This window comes from Mercenaria mercenaria, chromosome 5 (assembly GCF_021730395.1).
Source record: "Mercenaria mercenaria strain notata chromosome 5, MADL_Memer_1, whole genome shotgun sequence".
NCBI classification, from domain to species: Eukaryota; Metazoa; Mollusca; class Bivalvia; order Venerida; family Veneridae; genus Mercenaria; species Mercenaria mercenaria.
Genome location: NC_069365.1, coordinates 89,622,483 through 89,649,557, shown reverse-complemented (window position 1 = coordinate 89,649,557; position 27,075 = coordinate 89,622,483). Strand labels below are relative to the sequence as shown.

The 27,075-nt window shown below is 35.1% G+C and overlaps 1 protein-coding gene across 2 annotated transcripts in view; it reads right to left on the bottom strand.

Annotated features, from left to right (window-relative positions):
* Window positions 1-1,500: 1,500 nt before the first annotated feature.
* Window positions 1,501-27,075, bottom strand: part of LOC123557902 (formin-J-like) — a 62,963-nt gene continuing 37,388 nt past the window's right edge. The window contains exons 5-17 of one of the 2 annotated variants that reach the window (XM_045349677.2): window positions 22,770-22,914; window positions 20,883-21,620; window positions 20,503-20,529; window positions 18,199-18,363; window positions 17,470-17,555; window positions 16,922-17,022; window positions 14,194-14,264; window positions 11,525-11,632; window positions 10,895-10,965; window positions 8,805-8,925; window positions 8,225-8,389; window positions 7,733-7,817; window positions 1,501-7,483 (exon numbers count right to left, since the gene is read on the bottom strand). In XM_045349677.2, coding sequence (XP_045205612.2) covers window positions 3,225-7,483; window positions 7,733-7,817; window positions 8,225-8,389; window positions 8,805-8,925; window positions 10,895-10,965; window positions 11,525-11,632; window positions 14,194-14,264; window positions 16,922-17,022; window positions 17,470-17,555; window positions 18,199-18,363; window positions 20,503-20,529; window positions 20,883-21,620; window positions 22,770-22,914 — 6,142 coding nt within the window. In that variant the 3' untranslated portion in view covers window positions 1,501-3,224. The remainder of the gene's footprint in view (window positions 7,484-7,732; window positions 7,818-8,224; window positions 8,390-8,804; window positions 8,926-10,894; window positions 10,966-11,524; window positions 11,633-14,193; window positions 14,265-16,921; window positions 17,023-17,469; window positions 17,556-18,198; window positions 18,364-20,502; window positions 20,530-20,882; window positions 21,621-22,769; window positions 22,915-27,075) is intronic. The other variant, XM_045349678.2, reaches the window with a different exon arrangement.

The window sequence follows — 27,075 nt, the reverse complement described above, 5'->3', positions numbered from 1 at the left end:
AAAAGAAACCATTACTTACAGAATTTCTTTGTGCCATCTGGGTGATAACTGCTTTATCTTTAGAATGTAATATGGTAGTCTTTTTCGGATTCATGCGCCCCATACAAGTGACTCATATTGAGATTAAATTTTTAAGGGTTGCAAAATGTATGCCTGTATTTATATTGAGATTACACTTTTCCTCAAAGGGTTGCAGAATCTATGCTTGTATTCATATTGAGATTAAATTTCTCTCATAGGGTTGCAAAATGTATGCCTGTATTCATATTGAGATTGAATTTCTCTCAAAGGGTTGCAAAATGTATGCCTGTATTCATATTGAGATTACACTTTCCATCAAAGGGTTGCAAACTTTATGCCTGTATTCATATTGAGATTAAATTTCTCTCATAGGGTTGCAAAATGTATGCCTGTATTCATATTGAGATTAAATTTCTCTCAAAGGCTTGCAAAATGATGCGTTTTATATGCATCCGTCCAAAGGGTTGCAAATTATGTGATTCATTGAGATTACACTTTCCTCAAAGGGTTGAAACTATGCTGTATTCATATTGAGATTAAATTTCTCTCATAGGGTTGCAAAATGTATGCCTGTATTCATATTGAGATTAAATTTCTCTCAAAGGCTTGCAAAATGTATGCCTGTATTCATATTGCGATTACACGTTCCCTCAAAGGGTTGCAAAATGTATGCCTGTATTCATATTGAGATTACACTTTCCCTCAAAGGGTTGAATAATCTATGCCTGTATTCATACTGAGATTAGATTTTCCCGCAAAATCTATGTCTGTATTCATATTGATGTTACGATTTCAAGGGCTGCAAAATCTGTATCTGTATTCATATTGATGTTACGAATTCCCTCAAAGGGCTGCAAAATCTATGTCTGTATTCATATTAGCATTACGCCTTCACTCAAAAGGTTGCAAAATCTATGTCCGTAATCATATTAAGATTACACTTTCTCTCAAAAGGTTGCAAAATCTGTGTCCGTATTCATGTTAAGATACACTTTCCCATAAAGGGTTGCAAACTATCGCTCAAAGGGTTGCAAACTCGGTGTCTGTTTTCATATCAAGAGATTACGATTTCCCTTAAAGGGTTGCAAACTCTGTGTCTGTATTCATATTAAGATGACACTTTCCCTCAACGGGTTGCAGAATTTGTATCTGTATTCAGTATAAATACAAATCCAGACTTGTAACATTGAGGGAACACATAACCTCAATAAAAAATATGGGCCCAGATTTTGTAACTTCGATTGATTTTATGACCACACGACGAATACAGGTCCAGATTTTGTAACTTGGAATGTGTATGTAACTCCAAGATGAATACAGGCTCAGATTTTGCAACGTCGCGGAAATTGTAACATCTGTATAGATGCAGGCCATGATTCTGTAACTTCGAAGAAGTCTGTTACATCAATATGAATACAAACCGAGATTGTGTAACTTTGAGGGAAATTGTCATCTAGATAAATATAACAAGAACCCTGATTATTGATGATTTAATGTTTATTTGTGTTTAACGACAAGATTAACAACTGTCATGAAACAGATGTGTCAAATGAAAAACATGTAAGTTAAGGAGCATGAATTTTTATCAAAATACATTACACGTGTGACGATTACAATCTGCTAATATCAATACAAAATAATAATTTGTATACAAAATATAGAAATCGCCGTATAAATACTATCTAAGCATTTTAACAAAACATCTATATGTACAAAATATGGCTTAAATGGATGTATGTGTTATATTTTACTGTACATAATGTAAATAAAAATTATGCTATTTTTCCGTTCTGCGAAAAGGTACCCTTTACACACACGCACACACACTACTTCTCAATGTGCTGAGTTGTACCATACACTGTGTACAAGAAAAAATCGATATTTTATATGACAAAACTTTGTACATATACGCAATACGACTAGTCAAACGTACATAACTTAATATCACGTGAGGCCCATGTATACGTGTACATTTCGTGCACAAAACATAATTAAAGTTCATTCTTACAATAAGAAATAAGCTATAAAGAATTATGTAATAACATTTTTACACTTTTTTTAGAAAATGCATAAATCTACACGTCTTTCTTTCTGCAGAGTCAATATCAACTAAAATAATTTTGAAAGACCAGGACCATTTTGAAATAAAATGAAATCCTAGTGATGAACACGATTTTTAAATCTTTGCATTCGTTATTAAACATCTAACAGGATGCATTTTGAACTATCATTCGTTATTATAATACGAAATTGGCTACATTTTTTCATGGAAATTCTAATGTTCAATGCTTGTTATGCAACCCTATTGTCGTATACTAGCTTCTAATTTGTTATGAACAACTAATTAATATGCTTACAGATCCATGCTGTCTGGATGAAGTCGGTTTAAAGCAATAGCTACTACATGAAAAAAAAAAAAAAAAAAAAAAAAAAAAAAAAAAAAAAAACTAGCCGCATTATAAATTTTAAAGGGACAAAAAATCCCTAACATCTGGCACTTGATTTGAAAGTCTAGGCCACACTGTGGTCTTGTCTCATACAGAAAATGTTATCACAGAAATTGATACAGAATCTAGTAAATTCACTGTCCATGCAAATTCACTGTCCATGCAAAATCACTGCCCATCAGACTCGCAATTCACATTCTCAGTAATATTCTAGGTACTGTACGTGTGTTTGTTTCTGGTATATTCAACATCTTGTTTAGTGACAGTCTCAATTGTATCTTCACATAAACACATCTAACAAAAACTCCGTAAACATGAGGAATCAAAAAGAAGTTCCATACGCATAAATTTGTCACAATATGGACAACATACTATAATTCCGAAGTTTACCCGATTCCACCGTCCACAAGTCCCTTACGTCACAGTCCGATAACCTGATACTTCTCGTTACCAACCCCGCACTGCCGCCAGTCTGACCGGGTAAATTTTGTGACCTTTTGCACATTTGTCTTATGTACATTCAGCACATGTGACCTGTTTGTCACTTTTCTTTGAAACGCAGAAGCTGTTACTTTATATGTATGAACTGAAGTGTTTCTTTTAAAGTTCTTATTCCAACGGTAACTTGCTTCAGTTCAATGACACTCACTTTGGTCGCAGTATTTGAAATCACATATACTGTATGTGTTTCAACGAAATGCTTCACGGCGTTTCTCACGTATTGCACCATTATATAATAAATTTATATTATCAATGTCATTTACTTGGTTTTCTTTTCTTATCGGGAGAGTCTCCTTTTAGAGAATCTGTGGATTTCCTAACTGTCTTGTCTTTAGCTTTAAGTCCAAGAATCTTTCTCAATGAAGGGGACTTCCCTCCCTCTTTTGAGCTCGCGTGTTCATCGGCTCCTTCTGCAGATTCATCTACTGGCGCTAATTTACCACTCGAGTCCGATTCTGGTCTAACTTTACTTCCACTTCCGCCTATTTTCGATATAAAACCTTTGATTTTATTATCAGAAGTCTTTTCTTGTTCTTTTCCAGTTTTATTTGCGTTTCGCCCTGGTACACGTAAACTTGTTGTACGCTTCAAAGGAGATGGCGTACCGTCATTTTTACCTGGAAGAGAATCCGTATCTTTGGATCTCCTTGGCGGAGGTGTTGGGGGAGGTGAACCGTCCTCTGCTTTTAGTTTATCTATACGCGCTTTAGATGAAGCAGTTGGACTCATAAATGATCGACGTGGTGTTGATGATTTTGCTGGGGCCTCCTTACTTTGTGTACCATGACCAAACGATGGTCTTGGTTCTGACGATTTAACCCGCATCGACTGAGACCGTTTAAGTCTGGAAGGAGCATTTGGGTCGATTTCATCTTCCTCCTCAATAGAAGGAGTTGTGGACCGCAGTGAAGAATGCGTTGTATGATGACTTACTGGAGTTGTTGACCGAAGTCTGTTTGGAGTTGAAGTTGCTGACCTACCAGGCGTTGTTGGAGTGGAAGTTGTTGATCTACCTGGTGTTGTTGGAGTTGGTGTTTTTGAGCGGCCGCTTGGCGGAGTTGGAGCGGGCTTCGATTTTAACGTTCTTGGTGTGGTAGTGGAAGTTGTACCAGCAGATCGTATATTTGTGGCACTTGATGCTCTTGTTGGATTTCTAGCACCTACCGTTGATGTTGCATGAGCGGCTGGTTTCGCTGCTACTCTGTGTGTCGGGGTTTGAGCCCTAGTTGTTGTGTGTGGTAACGGTGTTGTTGACCTTGAGCCTGGCATAGACGAATGTATAGACGATGGCCTTTCACGCGGTCCACCTTGAGATACTCTCTTCTTCACAACCTGAGAAGTACCTGAATTAGATGCATTGCTAGTAATAGATGCAATGCTTGAATTTGAGCCAGTCCTTGCTTTACTCAAACTCTGATTACTTGAACCCTTCGAGAGACGATTTGGCCTTGAGACAGGTGTAGAACTAGATGAGCTAGTGCGTCTTTTACCTTCCGTTCCCGCCGTGTCTTTAGACGTTCGTTTTGAACTGCTTGTTGTACCACGCATATAGCTTGGTACTTTCTTCTCTTTCTTAGGAATACCCAATGATGACGCAGGAGACATTGGTCTGGAATCTGGACTTTTGATCGTTGATTCTAGATCAGACTGGTCAGCCCAAGATTCTTCCTTAAGTGTACCATGGCCGCTATCTGGAGAAGTGGCAGAAAATTCAACGGATGAATCAAGTGGTGAATCTTTGTGAATATTTCCTACATTATTGGCAACGGCCTCAGTCCAAGATTCTGTTCTCTCTTTCTTTGTGTCAATTACAGAAGATCGAGCACCTGAAGCTATTATGTTTTCATTAATTTGTAATTTACTCATAGGCTCAGGCTTTTTACCAAAGTTTGGCACTTGAAATTCTGATTCTAGCGTACTGCTTAGTGATGTTCTTTGAGAAACCGTACCTGACATTGTCTCAAATCCCTCGTCTCGACTGGCGCTATCTGAACTGCTGGCGTAACTACACCGTGAACCTATTTCATTCTGAAGTTCGTTACTTCCCTGAGATTTATGAATTATCTGCAAAGAGCCTTCTGAACGTGGGCTATTTAAAATGTCTCCCTTCATGCCATCGACAGGATATGCTCTAGGTGAAAGATTGCCGGATTCTATACCATGCAGGCCCTGCACGTTATCGTAGAAGCTTTGTCTCCGTTTTTCTTCACGCTTCTTCTTCCATTTTAGCATAGCAGCTTGTGGCAGATCGTCATGTTCGTCAAAAGGTGCTCTAGCTTCATAATGCTGTAGAGATTTCTCGTCAGCGGGGTTAGGTAGCAAGGAAGAAGGAGTTATTGCTCTGACATTTTCTTTACCCTCATGTGATCTATTAGTGAAGGACGGCGACGGTGTTTGAGAGTCACGAACTTTTTCTGACATACTGCGTACAGAAGAATCCCTGCGAGACTGTGCCGGCGAGTTTTCACCATCACTGCATGTTTCACGCAACGTTTCCGTTGAAGTGTTTGTAGATTTAATCGATAGTCTACTGCTAGAACTTCTTGGACTATCACTTTTTGTACTGGCTGTACTTGATGGTCGTCTTGGTGACGACGTACCAATCGTTACTGTCTCTGCATCACTGTCCTCATCTGCGAAAATACGACCATTCCTCCGACCATCTGTGAACATATTAACAGCACTATTTCTTAAAGAGTTTCTCTTCTCGCCATTTAATACGTCAAAATCACCGTCACTCATTGCTTTTCTAGCAACAGCTTCATCATAGGACTTAGACCGGCTCATACTCTTATTAACATAATCTCTGAACGCTTCATCAATATTCTCTTTCTCAACGTTGCTTTTCCACCGACCTTGCGAATGTTCTAACATTGCTTTCTGAGATGGGCTGTCTTTGTCACCAAATCTCTGATCACGAAATCGTTTCTTTCCAGCTAATTTAGCCGCCTTACTCATGGCTTCTTTTTCCATTTCACTTTTCATTTCTGTGTCAGTTTTCTCAACTGAACCTTCAGTACTTTTTCTGTTTCGACGAGGCGGCACATGTGGTGATTTTGGTGTCGTTTCAACACTTTCAACAGGTTTTACATCCGTACTTTGAAGTTCAGTTTTACTTTCGGTCTTGTTTGGTGTGTCGATTTTTTGAAAGGCTGCATGGATATCATCCATAGAAAGATTGGATCTCTGTTTGCGTTTATTACGTTTTACCTTTAAATGTTCCGGTTCGTTAGGATCACCTTGTGGTACAACCTTATTATCTACATTAGTTTGAGCCTGTACTGTAGCAGTTACTGTTTCTGTTGGATTCTGAGGCACTGGATCACTCTTAATTTTTTCGTCAATTTGTTTTCCCGTATCCTCAATTGCTTTTAACACTTTGTCAATATCAGTTTTGTCTAACTCACTGTGCCATCGTTTATTTATTTTTGATCGCACTGAAATTGCCACTGAATGTTCATCAGTTTTATTTTTCACATCTTCCGCGGTTTCTAACACGCGTTGAATCTGACTGTGGTTTAAAGCGCTAGAACTAAATCTTCTAGCTAGTTTTTCCTTGTTTTTCTTTTCAACTAAAGCAAAACTATCGTCTTTAGTTATCTGAATTTCGTCAGCGTTTTTCGTTTCAAACTTAGAAGCAACATCCAGTTCCTTTGTTGGCGTAACTAAACGAGATTTCTCATCAATAATAGGGAGTGCTTTATCAATTACTTCACCTCTCCACCGTGAGGATCGACGGCCTGGATCATCAGATCTAAATGGTGATTGTTTATTGTCAATTGATAGATTATCTTCACTTTTATTATTATTTGGATCGTACATGCGTTTTGGTGTACTATCGGATGCCGATGAAGTTGTGCTATCGTACCAACTTCTACTTCTTCGTACACCTGCACCTTTTCTATAATCAAAATTATCATCTAGAATGTCAGATTTTGGTCTTTCTTTAATATCAATTATTTCTTTCTTTTGTGCTTCTATATTAGGCGATGGTGCTCTTTCACGCCCAAATAAATCACTACCCAGTCCTTCGCGCTGCATACGCCGATGTTGACTTCTTCGGCGCAAGCTCTGAGTTCTTACAAAACTTCCGTCAGTTGCAGGAGAAGATTTCCCAGCCTCGTTTTCAGGCTGCATGAGAATGTCAAATAAAGTGTCATCAGTGGCTACAGCATAGCTTTTCCTTGAACCAGTCTGATTTAGTTCATCTATATTTCCGTTCACTTTAGCGTCATTTGCACTTGTTTCTGATTCCTTCTTTGACGATTTTCCTCTCATACTTCGCCTCCCTGTACCTCCGCGTACAAATCCTGACCCAATATCATCTCTCGGGGATAAAGGACCATCTCCTGACGGTACGCTGGAATTCTCCAGGCTGATTTTCTGGACTTTGGTAACCGAGAAGTTCGTTTCACCAAACTTCTTGAAACCACTTCTAACATCAGCAAGAAGCATTTCAACAATAGAACCTTTACCCTCTGCATCTTCCGGTGACTGCCCTTCGATTGCCTCGGCTGAAACAGAATAAAAATATTGTTAAATCGACTGAAATTTGATTAAACATAACTACGTAAAGGCTTTAATGTATACAATTTGTGGAAATTGGCATTTTCTGTTCAAACAGAATTTATACTATTTTGTTTTATACGAAAATTGTATGAAGCAAGGTTAACTGTATCTGTAAGACTGTGAAATATCAATTTTGATGAAGATTTACCGTTAACCGATTGTCTAATGTTCTAATACAAAACAAATTTCAATACCTTCATGTTTCTTTTGCAGTTCAGCTTCTCTCTGTAACCGTTTCGCTTCCATTTTTGCCTCGTTAGCCTTTCTTTGACCATTTTCCTGAAAAGCAAATTTAGGATTGTGATTATACAATGCAATAGGGATTTAGTTACTTCTATAAAAATATATCAGAATGTTGGTTTCTTGACTATAAATTACGTATCTAAACTAAAGACACTAACACCAGCCTTCCACAAAGCTTTATTGCGATTCATTGCAACAATATTTTATCTCTATTTGGCATATCAGTTACTTCTTTCATTCGAAAACATATTTCCTGTATTTTGTTTAAGGATCATCCGCACAGGCCCAACGCTGATGTACATGTATCGTATTATGTTGGGTTCACTACGTACTGATACAAATTTGCACCGTGTACGTCGAAATGTAAATTGTATATTCAATTCTTTCAAACTCAAGTTTCATTCTTGCAATAGTAACCCCCCAACTTATAAGGTAATGCTTACAGTCTTGGCTTTATTGAAGCGATCACAGAAGGTCTGTAGTATTTTAAAGCATTCCTCGAGTTTAAAGGTATTCTCGTCTTCACAGAAGAAGTCTGCAAGTTCCAAACGGAGACTTTCCATATCCTTGAGATCTTCTTTCAGATTATACATCTCTTTCCTGGCCGACTGCAAGACGAAAATAAACTTTAGTTTAAAACGTAGTTTTCAATAGGTATGTTTCAAAAGCCTTGTGTACTTTTAATGTTTTGCTACACAGAGATAAAGTACTAGTATATTGCCCAAAAGTTACTTTATTATATTATGCAATTATTAATTCCTTTATTTTCACGAAGTTTATTGTGATATTTGTAAGAGGGAAGTAACTCATAATGTTTAAGCGACTACAGTTATCTGTTTCTAAATTAATCAAAACTAGTACGATATTCAATGCAGAATAGGTAGACTTGTTTTAAACACCTAATATAAAGTGAATGTAAGTGATATCAGAAATCGTATTAATGCAACAAACAAAAACTCGTGTCGATTACTGAATCTATATATTTAACTGATTTTACTTAATCAACGACAGTATTTTATTTACCTTCAAGAAGCCTTCCATTTGTCTTTTGAAGTCTGAGCCCACAGAGTCGATGTTTTTATTTATCCTTTCCAGCTTCTCATCTAATGTTTTTATATCTGACGTGAGGTTCTCGACAGAGGCCCTGAAATAAAAAAAAGCAAGGGATGATCAACACTTTGGTTAATGTGGTATCTCTATTTTTTGTATAAGCGTTTTCTTTATGTTACATCTGATATATTCTGTTAGTTTAAATTTACAAAAAGGCAACCATATCTCAATTCTTCTCATGATCTTTGGTTACAAAATTGAAAAGATGAAACGAGCAAGAAAATTTTGGTGGGAATGTAGATACAGAAATTCAAAACTGTAAAAGCGACTGACAACCATTTTCCGTATTTGTTCCCAATTTGCCCGCTTAAAATGAATGAAATATGTTTCGTCAAAGTTCAAAATAATCTATCTGGTACCAAAACATAAAACAAATAATGTAGATACATCATGGTGTTAATGTGGTCGAAACGATCCAGACAGAGACATTTCGTAAATTTACTGGTTTACAGATTTCAATCAGGTAATTATGTTTCTCCGTGGGTCATAGAATGTCGCTTAAGTAACTCTTTGATCACCAGTATGACTTGCTATATCTGGTTTACATCTCCGTGACTGTGAAATTTCACGCATCTTAAGCTTTAAGGCTGACAGATACCTGTCCTGTAAATGTCTCCCTATTCCTTCTTAAGCCTATTGCTACTGAGGATAGGTCTCCACCATTACCGCTTGAAGCTTGTTTTAATGTATGAGGTAATCATGTTCTTATATTTGATGTGGAATGGGAAATTCTTTAACATTTTGCGTGTAGTATGTGTAAGAAGACGTAAGGGAAATGGGGAATACATAAGAAATTTCATGCTCGTTTATCTGATAGGGGTATTTTCAAAGTTTTTATAAGAGGAGAGTGTGGGGTTTTCTCTTGAAAAGCTTGACATGATGCTGTGGTTTAATTATCGTCTGCGGCAGACCAAAAATATTGATATCCGATCTAAAACATTACAGTTAAGTACAGATGTGAAGCCCCGTTTGTGCAATTTACAGTCTTGGATAAAAATGTGCACATTTAGTGTGTTTTATCTAATGAAACAACATGCAGAACTGATTACGTCTCTTGTTCAAAACAGTTTCTAATCTAACCGACCAGCTGTGATTTTCCGTGTTAAATTTACATTATCGAACAAACTGAGCTTAAATGTCCAGCTTCCAGCTTCCTTATGAATCTAACTCACGCGAGAACATGACAGATTGAATCACAGGTATACACCTATATATAAAAGTGAGATATTTTATAGTCGTATACAATTTCCTTAATTTTGAAACGATCCAAACATTTTTGTTCAATGGTAGATCTTCTGATCATCCCCCTCTACCATCAGTCACTACCATTCACCGATTATTATACCCTCACAAAATATTCTCAAGGATGAGAAAAGGTATTCTTTATCCATCATTAAATATTTATTACCAGACGTTGCGCAACAAATTTATTTGGCGTGAATATTTCATTTTAGAAAAAAACTGAAGTGAAGCATTATATGGCGATGTTGTAATTGACAAATTTCACACTAGGTTAACCTGAAGTAACTCGCCATGCCATGCATTTACAAGGTGTTAACCTGTCCCACAAATATCACATCCTTCTCAGGTGTATCTATCAGCTTAAACTGCCACTTATCTTAGTGAGGTTTTGCTTTACAAAAAATAATTTTCATTTCAAATTAAGTGCAAAAGAGTGATGTTTTGTAACTTAAAATCAAAATGCATTTTGCGATACCTTGACTGAAATCCAGGTTAAGAGAGGCATTTTCAAACATATGCAGACCTACATACATTTGACGAACGAATATTCAACATCTTCCTTTAAACACATTTGTAAATTTATATAGTTAAATGCACGAATGAACGAAGATATGATAATGGTATGAAAGAGGAAATATGAAACAGCAATAACTGCAATTTAACGTAAAATTGCCGTTGCAATTTAACTGAAAATTGCATAGGCAAACACAGTCTCATTTGCAGCAATTGGCTATGTCCTTTGGAAGTAGAAATGTACTTACAAAGAAGCTTCTTTCAGAAATTTCATTTCATCAGGAAAGCCAAGAAGTGCAGGGTTCTTTTCTTCTGCTTGCTGCAAAATGTAATTAAACAAATATGACATAAGGGCATTCAAATAAACAGTACAATTAACTTGATATCATGCGCTGATGATCCAATATTACAATATTAATGGCTATATTGTTATTCTGTTTATAAAGAAATGAGACAATTTTGATGTTATTGCATTCCTTTGGCACAAAGTTTTATTTCAAATTCCAATTTATTTTGGACAATAATTTATTTATTATGTCCTTGTATATATTTTATCATTGCAAACAAGCAAACAAACTAAATAGATAATAATTATATTCATGCATTTATTATTTCTTCCTTAAAGTTTATTTGCGAAAAAACAGGTATATGTAAATACACAAACCACAAATCATGCAAAATGCCAAGAGATCAGAGAAAACCTATACAGCGTGCAAACTTAACTTGTTTGAAAATTTGCTTATTCACTTTCTCAGGTTACAATAATTTGATCAATTTCATTCAATGTGATGAGCATCAAAGCATGCGATATAAGACCTTGTCTGTTTGAGTATTTATATCAAAGGTATTTATTTTTATGACATAACAGTGTGCGTTACCATGACAACGTAGTGCATCAGATTCATCCGCGGTTTATTGGCTCTGATCTCTGTCAGCTTGAGGAGTGAGGACAGCTTGAAACCAGCGGCATCTCCGGCGTAATTTCCCTGCAAAGAAACAGAAATCATTGTTCAATCACATGATAAATTCTTTTCTGTTAATTAGCAAATTCCTTTACCTTTGCGTCAAGCAAAAAAGGAGTTTTATATACTATATAGTGGTGCAGGATAAAAAAAAACATGGACAATGACCCAGTATGTATAACTATAGTCCCCTAACAACAAAACGCCATTGCAGTTTAGGTAGTGAAGTGCACATGATTGAAAAGCTTACAAAAATGCAGTACATTGTATATGTTCATTGATTATTTTGTGATCTTAACCGACATAATTGAACTTTTCACATACAATACTAAAATATTTTATTCATATCCTTTTAAAGACACTTTGAGTATTCTGAAGTTAGCTCATGAAATGTACTTATTACCATGTCAAGTGTCAGCCCACTTTGACATTGAAGTTTTACGATGTGGACGCCGTATGGCGTGGTACAAACCTTCTTGCACACGATTTCGACCTAATTAAAGCGCTGAGGTTTTCGCTGTTTTGTTTAAAAAAATCATAAATTTACATTTCGCGGTAAAGACAATAAATAACATCTGAACCGGTAAATAATAGTTCATTTCTCATTTTTCCAAAAAAAGATGTATCTTTTGTTATCACGATGACCTTGAAGATGAAAGTCAGTTTTATTGCCGTGTTTGCTATGACATTTAAGACAATACCATTGTTTTAATACGAAAATATTAGTAAATCAAAAACAGTTTACAGCTCGTAAAATAATGTCTTCGCATGACGTTTTTATATAACAATTATGATCCCTTGATAAACTGAAGGACACAAAAATTGAATTCATAGGAATAAACTGTATCAGATAATTAACCATATCTCATGTACTGCTATGTAAAAAGGTCAGTCGATTTTGTGAAAAAAAATTATACAGATATGTGATTTTTAACTCTGACCATATTATATGTCTAACTTACTTTTGAACATGTCACTTTCTGTCAATATAAATTATGTTTAAAGTCTAACCTTATTTCATAACAAGAGCACCGCCTTGCGGGTGCTGACGCTCATCTGATTTTTTTTTTGTGTAATAGAAATATTGTCCTACCCATGATTTTCTAAGTCTAAAAAGGGGCATCATTCTTGCAAAAAGCAGGATAGAGTTATGTTTCTTGATGTTCAGTGTCCACTTATGATGGTGAAAAACTGTTGCAAGTTTTAAAGCAATAGCTTTGATAGTTTATGAGAAAAGTTGACTTAAACATAATACTCAACCAAGAAAATGATTTTCTAAGTCCAAAAGGGGCAATAATTATTGCAAAAAGCAGGATAGAGTTATGTTGCTTGTTGTACAGGGTCAGCTTATGATGGTGAACAAGTGTTGCAAGTTTCAAAGCAATAGTTTTGATAGTTTAAGAGAAAAAGTTGACCTAAACATAAAACTTAACCAAGAAATCTGATATTTTCTAAGTCCAAAAGGGGCCATCAATCTTGCAAAAAGCATGATGGAGTTATGTTTCTTGCTGTACAGGGTCAACTTATGATGGTGAACAAGTGTTGCAAGTTTTAAAGCAATAGCTTTGACAGTTTAGGAGAAAAGCTGACTTAAACATAAAACTTAACCAAGAAAACTGATTTTCTAAGTCCAAAAGGGGCAATAATTCTTGCAAAAAGCAAGATGGAGTTATGTTTCTTGATGTACAGGGTCTGCTTATGATGGTGAACAAGTATTCCAAGTTTCAAAGCAATAGCTTTGATAGTTTAGGAGAAAAGTTGACCTAAACATAAAACTTAACCAAGAAATCTGATATTTTCTAAGTACAAAAGGGGCCATAAATCTTGCAAAAATCAAGATGGAGTTATGTTTCTTGCTATACAGAGTCAGCTTATGATGGTGAACAAGTATTCCAAGTTTCAAAGCAATAGCTTTGATAGTTTAGGAGAAAAGCTGACCTAAACATAAAACTTAACCAGGCAACGCCGACGCCGACGCCGACAACCGCTCAAGTGATGACAATAACTCATCATTTTTTTTCAAAAAATCAGATGAGCTAATAAAACGTTATATCTATTTTTTACTAGGATGACAAGGGGAGTTGCAGAGCAGTGCTCTGCCATAGTAACAAGAGTGTCTGACACCAACAGCTCTGAATTGAAAGGCAAATATAGAAAAGGCGTTGAAGTAGTTATAACATGAAACAGACAAAACGAAGAGGAATATACTAAAACTAGCCCCGACAGTTTGGAGCACTCAAGGGCCTGAAGAGACCAAAAGCAAAGAAAATCGTTACATGAAATTTACATGGAACATCAATAACAAAGAAGCCGATTAGTCAATGAGTAATATGAAAAATCTCTCGATTCTTCTCTGAAAGAATTCAAAAGCTTAAAGCAAACTAAGTTTGAATAAAGCATGAACAAAAAGCTGACACAAACAATAATCTACACTAAGAAGCACTGGTCTGGAAGCATTCATACCAAGTAGACTGGTTTTGGAACTACGCAAAAACACGAAGCGTAACATTGGATTGAAGGCATTTATAAATATGAGGCAGAATTAAATGGAAAACAATCAAGGAAAGGCAACATAGGATACTTACAGCATTTAAGAAGTTTCCAGCCAGCAGTACCAGGTATAACAACTCGTGTAAATTCTTGTTCTCCTTCACGTCTGAAACATATAAAACACTGGTGTAAGAATATTTTATTTCAACTTTACGTACTCAGATGAAGCTAAATTTCACTGAATTATAAGTATCAAATATACATTTGGACAGTTCATAACCTTTTGTACATATCATTATCTCATGCCAATAACTTTGTATGCTCAAAACGTATCAATAAACTTATACAAGCTCTAAGTATGATAGGGGCATTGTAAACCATATTGTATCCATTGTCACATATATTACTTTTAACATTTTACTAAATCTTCTCTTTGTTTTGCGACGGTATGGGGGGAGATGGCGGGAGGTGAAGTATGGGTACTTGTTTTGCTTCGTCTATGAAGTATGTGCAACTGTTTACCGACATTATATCCTTATATACAAGCCTGTAGGGTTATGTTTCGGGGAGTCTGCGTTCTTGGAAATCGGAGATTTCTGTTTGATCTTAACTCTTATTTCACATCCTATTTCAAATAAAGATTGCATTCCCGCTTCATCATCCTACATATTTAGGCACACGTACAGAAAAATGTTAAAAGATAACAGCATTGCATGCATCATACACAATGAAAAAAACTGCAATTTCATCTAATTTCACCAACAAAAAGTTTTCGAAAAGTCAAAATGAAATACATAAATAGGGCAAATTGATAGTTGAAAAGTTAAATTGGCGCTTTATTTCGTAAGTTTTTCACAAAAACTCTTTGAACTGGAGTTACATCGTCTAGTTTGTATCATTATTGGTGATTTGTGGACTTCGCTAATATGTAATAGTCAATATAAAATTCAATAAGCCTTTATTCTTCATTTTTAGAAAAAAAACACTTAGTAAAATGACTTTTTATGCTTTTCTAATGCACCACAGGTTTATAAACGACGATATCCAAGAGAAACAGTCGTGTTCAAAGAACGCAGCTCCCTAAAGCCTACAGCAGTGTAGTGTATACATGTATTGGAAGTACAACACTCACATAAAAAGGACCAAGGGAACACTAGACAAACGCGGTAAAACTGATAAAGCACCACACTAAAACGGCCACTTGGGACTTAAAACATCAAAGGCATATTGGGCCATTTTGAACAAGAAGTTTTATTCCCACAACTGATTTTAAAAACACTGATGAAATAATGCATGTTCTTTTTAACATTTTGATCAACTATTAAAATCACTACTTGTCTCAACTGATTCATGACTTGTTACATATATTTTATTAACAAAAACACTGTACAAAATATACAGTGAACCGACGCCAGGACACTTTTTATGTCTTCAAAGAAATATAAGTGGCACTTTTATGAGTTAAATTGAATATTATGTTCGCTTAATATTAGGTTGTTGGTAATTAGAATTTATTATGTAAACATTAAGTACTGTGCACTATTGTTTAGCTATTGTTAATATTGAAGTAAATAAGCATTTTATTCATTCAAAGCGCACACATGCATTGGCATTTAAGCTTTATTTCAATATCAAAGGCATTTTCCATTACTCGTGGTTTCTATGCATGTAACTATATTCCTTTTTCTTTGATAATAATGTCAGTACGAGGTTCTTAAAAATATTCCAAAGACTATATTCATTGTTATCCTATAAAAAGTAAGGGTAGAGCATTACCATTACTGTAAATATTTTTTAGTCTAGTAATGGCATACAAGCTTCAAAGTGCAACACAAAAGCTGTTTTATTTTTACTTGACTCATAGCCATTGTATAACTAAACCGAAACCGGAAACGTTTGTTTCTCTGTGAACATAAACAGCAACATAACAAATTGAGGGATGAATGCAAAACAGATCTAAGTGCATATAGATAAAGAAGCACTTAGACTTCTTTCGCATTCACCCCGTGAGTAAGAAGTGCGTTTATCCAGGACATTTTATACGTCATAGAGATGTTTATTTAACACCTAGTTTTTAAAAATTGAATTATCAAGATCTTTCCATACGACATACACAGAAGTACTTTGGACTGAAATCAGTGGAATAGCTACAATACTTTCATATTTGTTATCAAACAGGGACATATATTTGTAAAATTTTACTGTCAACAACTGACAGCTCACTTATTAACATAATACAAACTGTTCTTATAGATTATTTTCCTATTTAGAATATCAATCAATTTGTTTAAATAATTAATTCAGAAATGTATTGAAGTTATTGTAAGTCTAATATTTGCATATCCACCGAGCTGATGTTCAAATTGGGACAGATGTTCGGACAAGGATTTCAAAATGCACAAAAAAAACAAGTCATTTGATAAAACTGGCAATAAACTTGCACAGGTTTTAATTAACAACCCAACGATCGACATTAAAATATTTTATATATTATTAAGCCATGCTGACGTGTTTTATTAACTGAATCTTCGACTATGCCTAACTAATGGACGAGGAAGTTTTTACAAAATTTACAATTTTGAGCATTATGAATTTGTTTATTGTATTTAATTTTTTATACCTTAATTTCACGTCTTTCCAAAATCATTTTGAAGTTTTCAGTCAGTTGATTATATTACATGCAGACACATATGTACATCAAATAGTTAAATACTTATATGAGGTAGTCTGACTTAGAAACCTTTAAGGAAAGGACCTGACACAGCCACTATATCCTTCAAATACTCCTCTGATAAAAACTAAATTTGATACATGAAAACTAACCTTTTGCGGCTTCTATTACAGAATCAATGGAGGGTCTGATATATTCAATGTTGGCGTTGAACTCTTCCTTAATTAGAAGACCTTCAACACGCAGACGATAGCTGAAACAGAACATACAAGGTCATTGGAAAAAATGTATTTACAAACTATTTTAAACTAATTAAACGTATATATTCATCATTTGTACAAAAAATAAAACATTTGTACAGCGTTGTTTAATCGCCATTATATGCAAATACTGGCAGTTTTATGCATAATTAGAAAAGTCTCGTCAAAATAGATTAACTTTACCATCTGTTTATTTCAACATTAAATTAGCATAGGTCGGTGAGTTTTAACTTGGTGTAAGGAAAAGATTATCAGCTTTTTTATAATTAGACAAAACATGGATGAATAGTCAAACTCCTAACTTGAGGGTTCACACTTATACAATTGCCGGAATCTTGCCGCCTGTCTCCGAAACAGATTAAACTACAAATCGTAAATGCAATGGCGGAATATGAATGTCAAAGCACAATAATAAAAAGTTGATCTTGCATTGAACTTACTTTGGAAGACCCATAAGGCACATGAAGAATTTTTCCGCACTTCCCAATTTGGCTCTGTCGCCATCGAAACTTCGAAACAGATCCACCTGAATTGACAAAAAATATTTCAACATCAATTAAATCAACATGAAAGCAATTAAGTCTTTCCTGACAGAAGTGGCAAATAAACTACGAAATCGTGTTTTTCTTGTTTGCTCAAATAGTTATGGCTTTTATATATAGTCCAGTTTCTAGACAATATTTGCCTTAGTAAACACTGCCTCATTGTATTCCAGCTTGAACCATATTGTCAGGACGCTAGTTTTTTGCCACTATTTCCTTTGTGTTCAATGTGAAAACTTTGCTAAACATATAACTTTGTTTTACGTGAAAATGTTTAAAATTTATTTAAAGATTTTGCAGTTAATATTTTCATTCTTTTGCCTCTCAGTATATACAACAAATAAGAAAAATGCCTTGAAGTGTTTTAGCTGCCTCAAATATTGTGTGTTCTGAACCTAAAATACTATCTAAAACCCCTTCATCCTTTTAGTTTCGAGCTGAATGTTTGACTGGCGGCTACTACATGTACAAGAAAACTTTTAAGTACAAGACAACTTGGTTTATTGTTTCCCTTACAAAGTTTGCATTTTTTTCTTATTCAATAGCATCTTAACAGGTGATAATTTCGTTCACACTTTATCTGTTTAGTTGGAATCTTTATTAATTTCAGAATAAACAATAAAGCACCTCTTCTTGTGAAGGTAAAATCTTTTGGAGACTTTTGAGTTTTTCAGCACCGAATTTATCACTTTGTCCATCTTGTAGCAACTGAACAATGTCTTTATTTGGCATCCGAAACTGCTTCAAGAAGATGTTTACATTCAAACTCCTCTTCCCGTCCAGCAGGTTCACCTACAAGAGTATACAACAGGTAAAAATTTAGTTATGATATATCTTTCATGTTTTCCTTTCGTTTATTTCGAGCATGTGTAACATAATTTGGATTTTTCTGGACGGTACAATAAATTGAGCAAACAGACAAGACCAAATTAGTCATATTTCTGAATTTTAGATATGTAATATGCTTCTATGAATAAAACTGTCTTATTCAGTTAGTAATTAACTTATTGTTGTTTATCCACATGCAAATTTCTTGATGGAATTATGCACATTTAAAACAGTTGTTCGTTAACACCCTCAGTGAAGCATACGGATATGGCCGCAGTTATTATCCATTATAATTCATTGTTATTAATCAAATACTTCAGTAACTGTATAAATGAGATATTGCTTCCTGCGTCCTCGTTAATATAACGTTTATCTAACTTTTCCTAACAGTCGATAGAATGGATTTTATAAATGTCCAGTGAGGAAGACAGGCGTATATTGACAAATGTGTTTCTAGCAATGTGTCGTAAAAGCCATTACAGACACAGCGAGTCCATTAGAAGCGTGGGCGCTCCGGAACCAGGTCAGTCTGGTAGTCAATAACAATGGATATAACTGAATGATTTATGGTTTTTGTAGTACTTAAAACTATTAATTAAGTTTGGTGTTGATCTTGGGCATTCTAGGTTTGTTTTATTCATCTTTTTTTTATTTTAAGAACTTACTGAAAGGTTTTGCTATGATTAACGGTTTTTCAAACAGCATCATGACAATAGAAAAGTAAGCTTAATAAATAATAACGTTATTTATCGCTTTCGTGGTAAATTTTAGTGAACATTCAGTACTTTCTTACATTTAACAAAAAATAACGTATGCTGTATATGGCATATTTGGACAACCCAGTCACAGACCATTATTAAAAATGACATGTTTAACTTTTAGTACGCAGATATAACAAGAGGAATATTTTGGTACAATTCAGTGATACATGGTCTTTTGATTTCTAACACACCGTACCACCCAGTTGCAAATGTGTGTGAAATCGTTTCTTTACAGTAGTTGTCAATTCATCTACATTCTTCAATTTAATGATATTTAGATTGCAAATCAAAGCAAATATCATTACATAAATTTCAAATTTATCAAAAACGTTCTTTAACAAAGGTCCAACTATATTGAGCAATTTCTTTCAACTTAATCAAATGTTATGAATTCACAATTGAACCTGTTAATAAATTGGCGTGTACCGCCAGCCTGCAATTTGTTAAGTGTTTACACAATACCTAAAAGATTTGTTTTCTACAATTTTATTACATTTCCGCCCAGATGTTGAAATAAGGAGAACACTGAAATATAAGTTGTGCACCAAGGTTCAATTTAAGTGCATATGTTAATGGGTCATAATTATTCAGTAATAAAAACGTTAAATATTATTATAAAATGTAACTGTGTCATTTCTGAAATCCCTGTACAATTATAAAAAAAAAACTTATCTATTTGTGCCATGCATGGATTTGCAGACGATCTACATGTACAACAAATATAATCATATGTATATTTATATATACCGTGCACCCTGCCTAACACGTGTACAATATAATGTGCAAACGTACGATTGATATTTATAAGAAACATTGTTTCTAGCAGACTCTTGACAAAATGCTGGTAAAATTATTTTTCAAGCAATACGATTTTCTGTTCTTTCAGGAATATCAGATTACAACCAATCATACTGCTTGACACAAAGAAAGAAAGGCAGTAACCGATTGGCTGAAAATTCAAACGAAATATCTGCTTGCCCAATCAAATCGCCATTTACATGGCATTTTGGCAACTATTATCGATGTATACCAAAGTGTCTGTGTTTTCTATTTGACCATTGTGAAGCAATAGATATTAAAAGTATGGCAATACTATTAACGTAAATTGTTAGCGATCAAAGAGTCATTAGATACACAAACAAATAAATATATATTGACATGATTACAGTACTTACTCAATTATCTAAACCACACATAACTCATTTAACACACATATTGTTACCATAAATATGTATTATGTAACATATGAGTACATAATTATATATTTATACATATATATTTCTTGCATCTTTCTGTATATACTTATTATGACATGTATTACATATGCATTGGTAAGGCATACCGGGTATGTGATTCCCCAATATTCGTCCTGAAACGAAATGTCACTTTATCGGGTATTAAGATACGATAATTATGTACACGATAAAAGATGGTCCTTAGCGTACAGCTTTGCTGAGCTAGTGTCATGTGAAAATTAAACTGATTAACTACCTGATCATCTCTTAATTAAGTAGCATACAATGGCAATTATGAAGAAATTTGGAGAACACTCCTGTAGTTCCAGTGTCCATTGAAAGCTGAATTCATTTAATTACTACAGACAGAAAGGATCATGCTCCAAACATGACTTGCACGCTAAAAGAAATTGTTCCTAAAATGTGGTTGATGAAATCGGTGCATTATTAACTAAGATATATACACGGCCATCTGTCTAATGCTTACCTCGGCATTTTCTTTCTTTTTCTTTTCGATGCTACTTGAACCATCCGTGACGTCCTGGCTATTTGTTTTCGTTTTATTCACACCAAACAAGTCTTCGATTTGTTCGTAGTCCATTTTTGCTACATATCCATTGAACATTTGTCCTGTCATGGTCCATATATTGTTTTTACCCATGACTTTATTTACTGGAATTTTTTGCCACTGTAATGTTCTCATTTTAGATTTTGGTTTAGGTGTATTTTGTTGTGGTAATTTCTTCTGTGGTTTGCTGAAAAAACCTCCGCCTGGAGGTGGCGGAGGTGGTGCTCCAACTCCTGGAGGAGGTGGGGGAGGCGGAGGAGCCCCTATTCCCGGTGGTGGGGGAGGAGCAGGAGGAGGGACGCCGCCACCAGGTGGCGGTGGTGGCGGCGGTGGAGGACCACCAGCTGGAGCTGACGGAGGTGACGTCATACGAGTAACTTGCTCGCCGCCATCTTGAACACCGGAAGATCTTCTTGGAGAAGTTAATCTATGTCTATCACCTTCCGTGTGACACGAACAAGTACACTTATTGTCAAGTTTCTTTGAGAAAGACTGAAGTAGTTTTTTCGAATCCTCCACAGATTCAATTACAGTTGCTTTGCTAATTAAAGATTCTACTGTATCCCATATAACATCAGCTGTCTTTTCACTGGTATCTATTTTCAATAAATGTTGCAGTACCGTAAGGAAATGTATTTCCTGTGGCGTATTTTCCACCTGAAATAAATAAAAAAGCAAAAGTCATATTACATACACAGAAAATGTCCAAATTTATTAAAATGAGTCAGCAAATAAAAAAAGGATGAATGTAATTACAATAAATATCTTTGATACTCGATTAATTCAATTACCGCCCGCTAAGAAACGTTTGTTGCCTTGAGCAATTAGCCAGCTCATCAACATTTTTATCAATCAACTGCCATCTTTTTTTTTTTAATTACAGCTGTTCATGTAATTGATATACTAGCCGACTTAAAACAGGGCGATCTGTTCAAGAAGAGACACACATATTCGACTAGTCTGCGTGGGCAACAGAACGATCGTATCTGTAGTTTTTATTTTTTGTCATCTGTTGTCAAATCATGACAAAATTTGCTCTTACAGCATCAGAGATAAACTCTGACACCATGTTAAGTCTTTGTTTACATCCCTCTCAAATTGACACGAATGCTGATAAACATTGACAAGTAACCTTTTTCCATAATTCGTCTTTTCCGCGAAGTCTTATGTTTTATACTGCATCACTTGCTTTACAAGAAGCTGACCTTTCAAATGATGACACTTGGTTTTGCAACGATCAGCCTTCAATTAAAGGTATTTTACCTTGAGAGATATAAAAATCTGTCAACAAGCATTAACCTGCTTTTCTACCAATGATTTCATTGTAGAAGATGTGCTAAACACAACTGGCATTCCGGAATGAAATGATTGCTATTCTATTTACTGGATTGTTCATAATTCAAGGACGGTAAGCATTGACTGAATTATTGCGGAATGAGCCCAGACAAGTTTGTCTAATGAACACTCTATCTCCCATGCTCATTAGGGCATATGTTTATCCAGAAGACTAGAGTGGAAGGAAGTAAGCCTTGTGGATAAGAACGCGCGGGAAAACAACAAATAACGCACTAAATCGATATGGTATCACACCTCTAAGTTAACCTTTACCCTGCCAAATTTCTGAAATGGGCTGGTCCATCATTCAGTTTGGACAGTATCACTTATTATTCAAAGGGGAGTTCACTGAAAATTTACTAACTGAATAGCGAACAGTGCAGACCATGATCAGCCTGCACGGACCGCAAAGGCAAAATCACTTGCCACCAGCAGGCTCAAGGTTAATTCTTCCTGAAGTTATGCACCCACCTGTTTGTAAATTGTATGAAAGACATCTAGAGGGCTGTTCAGATCTATTCCTTTGGCTCCAGGAAGCTGTTCGTCGTCATTGTCTTTGTGTTCATCAAAGACATCGAACTGAACCTGTAAATTCGGATCCTTCTCTCCTAGAGGCCTGAAATATATGCCACACATAGTTGTAAGTTTTAATGATAAGCTGAACGTGGAGTAATATAGGACAAAAACAGACGAAAAATGAGAACTAGTTTGGAATATCATTAGGTAGAGATAGTATGAAGTTAAAAAGCTTTGAAATGCAGTTAAATGTCCATATACTTCTCAAAAAATATATTTAGGGCCTACAATATTTTAAGGATCAAGGAAATGTAACTCTTCTTGGGCATGTAGAGCATGCAGAAACATCGAATTTGGATATTTTCAGTTTGGGTGTTTTTCATTTTACATTCAACAGTGATCTGGATTGCTGAACAATGATCCATTATACTGTTCGCTAAAAATATAGAACATCTTGAACAGTCAAATACATGCCGTTACAGAATGCAAATATTTAAGCTCTGCCCGGGACTCGATCCCAGGACCTCTCGCACGTAAGGCAGACACTCTACCACTTCGCTATAACAACAGTATCTATTGCTAGGCAGTGTAAGTGCACCCTTATTCTCTACCCGACTATTTTGTGACAGTTCGTATTGACTTTATTAGCTAACGGTAATTTTCGTGTAAAGAAAACATGTAATCTAATTTTGCCAAAATTTTTAATCTGTCAGAACTGACCAAATTTCTCAGACGTGTATTTTATAATATGAACAAGCGACCGGCAAAGACAGCGAGCTTTGTCCAAATTTAAGCAATAATTTTTACAAGTTTCAAGATAATTTCAATCGATATGAAATTACAGTTACAAACTACGAACCGTTCTGTATCACATGAAGTCATTAGCATTTTGACTGTTATTCATTCTTTCCAATGACCATTGTTTACATTTTAGTCGCTACCGGTGCACTTGTTAAAAAACCACTATATTTACTAAAATCAAAGTACACGAAGGACTATTGTACGGTCTCTACCAACTGTCAAACAATAGGGGAAGTAACACGGTGTAGGAGTTTGGGTCTCTACTTTATACAGTTAAAACATCTGATCATTACAGAATATATTATTAAAATTAAGTATTTTTTTCTTGGTGGCAGTCTGTTTAATTGTTCATATTTTAGTTGTAATAAAATACTTTCATGTTTTATGCAGAAAGGCCCGATTTGTATCCGTCTAGACAAAATCTTACCCCTTCCTTGTATAGTAAAAGGCCTGAAAGCTCTTTCTAACGCTACAATACAGGTATCAGTTCAAGATACTAAGCCGAAGCAGAATATTTCAAATAAACTTGAGAGGGGTAAACTTCAAAACGACCCAGGAAAGACATTCTACATTTTTCCTAAGCCCTTAATTTGTCTAGTTTGTATTTCGCGAGGCTTTGGTACTTATCTTGTTTAGATTTATTCCTGTGTGCGTACCAAAAGAAGAGCCAAATTGTATTAGAAATTGACACCAATTACCTTTGAAAAAGGCTCTATATGATTTACAAGAAATTCTTTTGTCTGAGCGGAATTAACTTTCATTTTGTTGAAATTTCAAGAGTACACGAATGTTAAATAGTTGCAATAAGTAACACAATACATAAACGGCATTGTTTAAATCCAAACAGCGGTCAAGTGTTAGATCAATACATAAGAAAGTGTTCAATTAAGCTCTTTTTGTTACAATATTTAGAGAATATAATATGACACACTAAAAATCAATTTAAACAAATGACATTGCATTTTCTGGTTGGACAGACATTTTATTGTTAAATTAAAAAACTATCGTGTCAGATTGTCTCAGTGAAATGACGTGTATACATGTGAATATAGACTATCAAAATAAGTTCATTTCCCTGTATAAAGATAAAATATTTTTACGTTTGTAAATCAAATTGCGTTTTAAAGCCTGTACAGTAAACAACTATCAAACTGCATAAATAGTAAATATTACTGAAAAATATTTTTAAAAAGTCGTTAATAATGGTGGCGGGACCATTGCAGTTGCTCTGTTGAAACTGAGCTGTTACAATCTAATATTTAACCAGTTTGTTCATTTTTGACAGACTATTGTTACCATGAGACAATGTGATATTTGTCATTAAGTAGAAACTTCTTTTCAATTACAAAATCATTAGCCATAACTGCAACTGATACCTACATCAAAATCAATTTTATAAATGCATTTTCAGCACGTACATTAGCGAGATCGTCATTGACTATATGGCTGTAAGATGCATTATAACTGTGCGATAGGATGTTAAATTTAATTTGAGCCGTGCCATGGGAAAACCAACATAGTGGGTGTGCGACCAGCATGGATCCAGACCAGCCTGCGAATCCGCGCAGTCTGGTCAGGCTCCATGCTGTTCGCTAACAGTTTCTCCAATTCCAGTAGGCTTTAAAAGCGAACAGCATGGAGCCTGACCAGACTGCGCGGATGCGCAGGCTGGTCTGGATCCATGCTGGTCGCACACCCACTATGTTGGTTTTCCCATGGCACGGCTCATTTAATGCTTTTCAATGAATACAGAAAATATCAAACGTATACTTGTCTAGCGTTACTAAAAAGAAATCATCATCTTTTGGTGTGTTTTATATTAAAGACAACTTGATAACTTAGTGACAAACACATGTAACTGTATAATGTATTTCAATAAACATACGAGGGTTTCGTGCTTAGGCGGGAAAGTGATATATTTTATCATGTAGACATGCTTTTAGTGGCTTAGCCATTATAGTTTGTGACTTGTATAAATTACACACCTCGAACACATTAGCTTGCGTGAGAATCTTCCTTCCTTACGGTGAAATCAATATCAGACATTGTCTTGTATGACTACGAGGATCGTCTGGATACGTTTCGCAATTCATGATTCTGATTTTATGATTTTATTCTAACCTCCGAAACAATAAGGAAGTATATACATGTCAAGGGCAAACACTATAAAAATAATGATCTTGCACAACTGCACGAATCTATGCCCTCGAACAAGAGAATGACGACTCTATATTAAATACGAATTAACATTGAACAAGAGAGAGGAACAAAAATTGATGTGAACAAGTGAATGATAACTGCGTTATACGCAAATATGAAATACTGACCATGTACAAGAGAATGACGACTCTGTAAATGTCGACCTTGCACAAGAGAATAATGACTGTGTAATACGGAAATATGTAATATTGACCTTGAACGAGAGAATGTTGACTGTGTAATACGGAAATATGTAATATTGACCTTGAACGAGAGAATGTTGACTGTGTAATACGGAAATATGTAATATTGACCTTGAACGAGAGAATAATGACTGTGTAATACGGAAATATGTAATATTGACCTTGAACGAGAGAATAATGACTGTGTAATACGGAAATATGTAATATTGACCTTGAACGAGAGAATGTTGACTGTGTAATACGGAAATATGTAATATTGACCTTGAACGAGAGAATAATGACTGTGTAATACGGAAATATGTAATATTGACCTTGAACGAGAGAATGTTGACTGTGTAATACGGAAATATGTAATATTGACCTTGAACGAGAGAATGTTGACTGTGTAATACGGAAATATGTAATATTGACCTTGAACGAGAGAATAATGACTGTGTTGACTGTGTAATACGGAAATATGTAATATTGACCTTGAACGAGAGAATGTTGACTGTGTAATACGGAAATATGTAATATTGACCTTGAACGAGAGAATAATGACTGTGTAATACGGAAATATGTAATATTGACCTTGAACGAGAGAATGTTGACTGTGTAATACGGAAATATGTAATATTGACCTTGAACGAGAGAATAATGACTGTGTAATACGGAAATATGTAATATTGACCTTGAACGAGAGAATGTTGACTGTGTAATACGGAAATATGTAATATTGACCTTGAACGAGAGAATGTTGACTGTGTAATACGGAAATATGTAATATTGACCTTGAACGAGAGAATAATGACTGTGTAATACGGAAATATGTAATATTGACCTTGAACGAGAGAATAATGACTGTGTAATACGGAAATATGTAATATTGACCTTGAACGAGAGAATGTTGACTGTGTAATACGGAAATATGTAATATTAACCTTGAACAATTAAATGGTCATGGTTTAAGGGAAAAAACACAGAGAACTGTATTGCCTGGCTCAAAGGTATAGCCAAACTTCTCTAGTCCTTATTTCATATATGCTATATGTCAGAAAACCTACTTCAAACGACCTGTA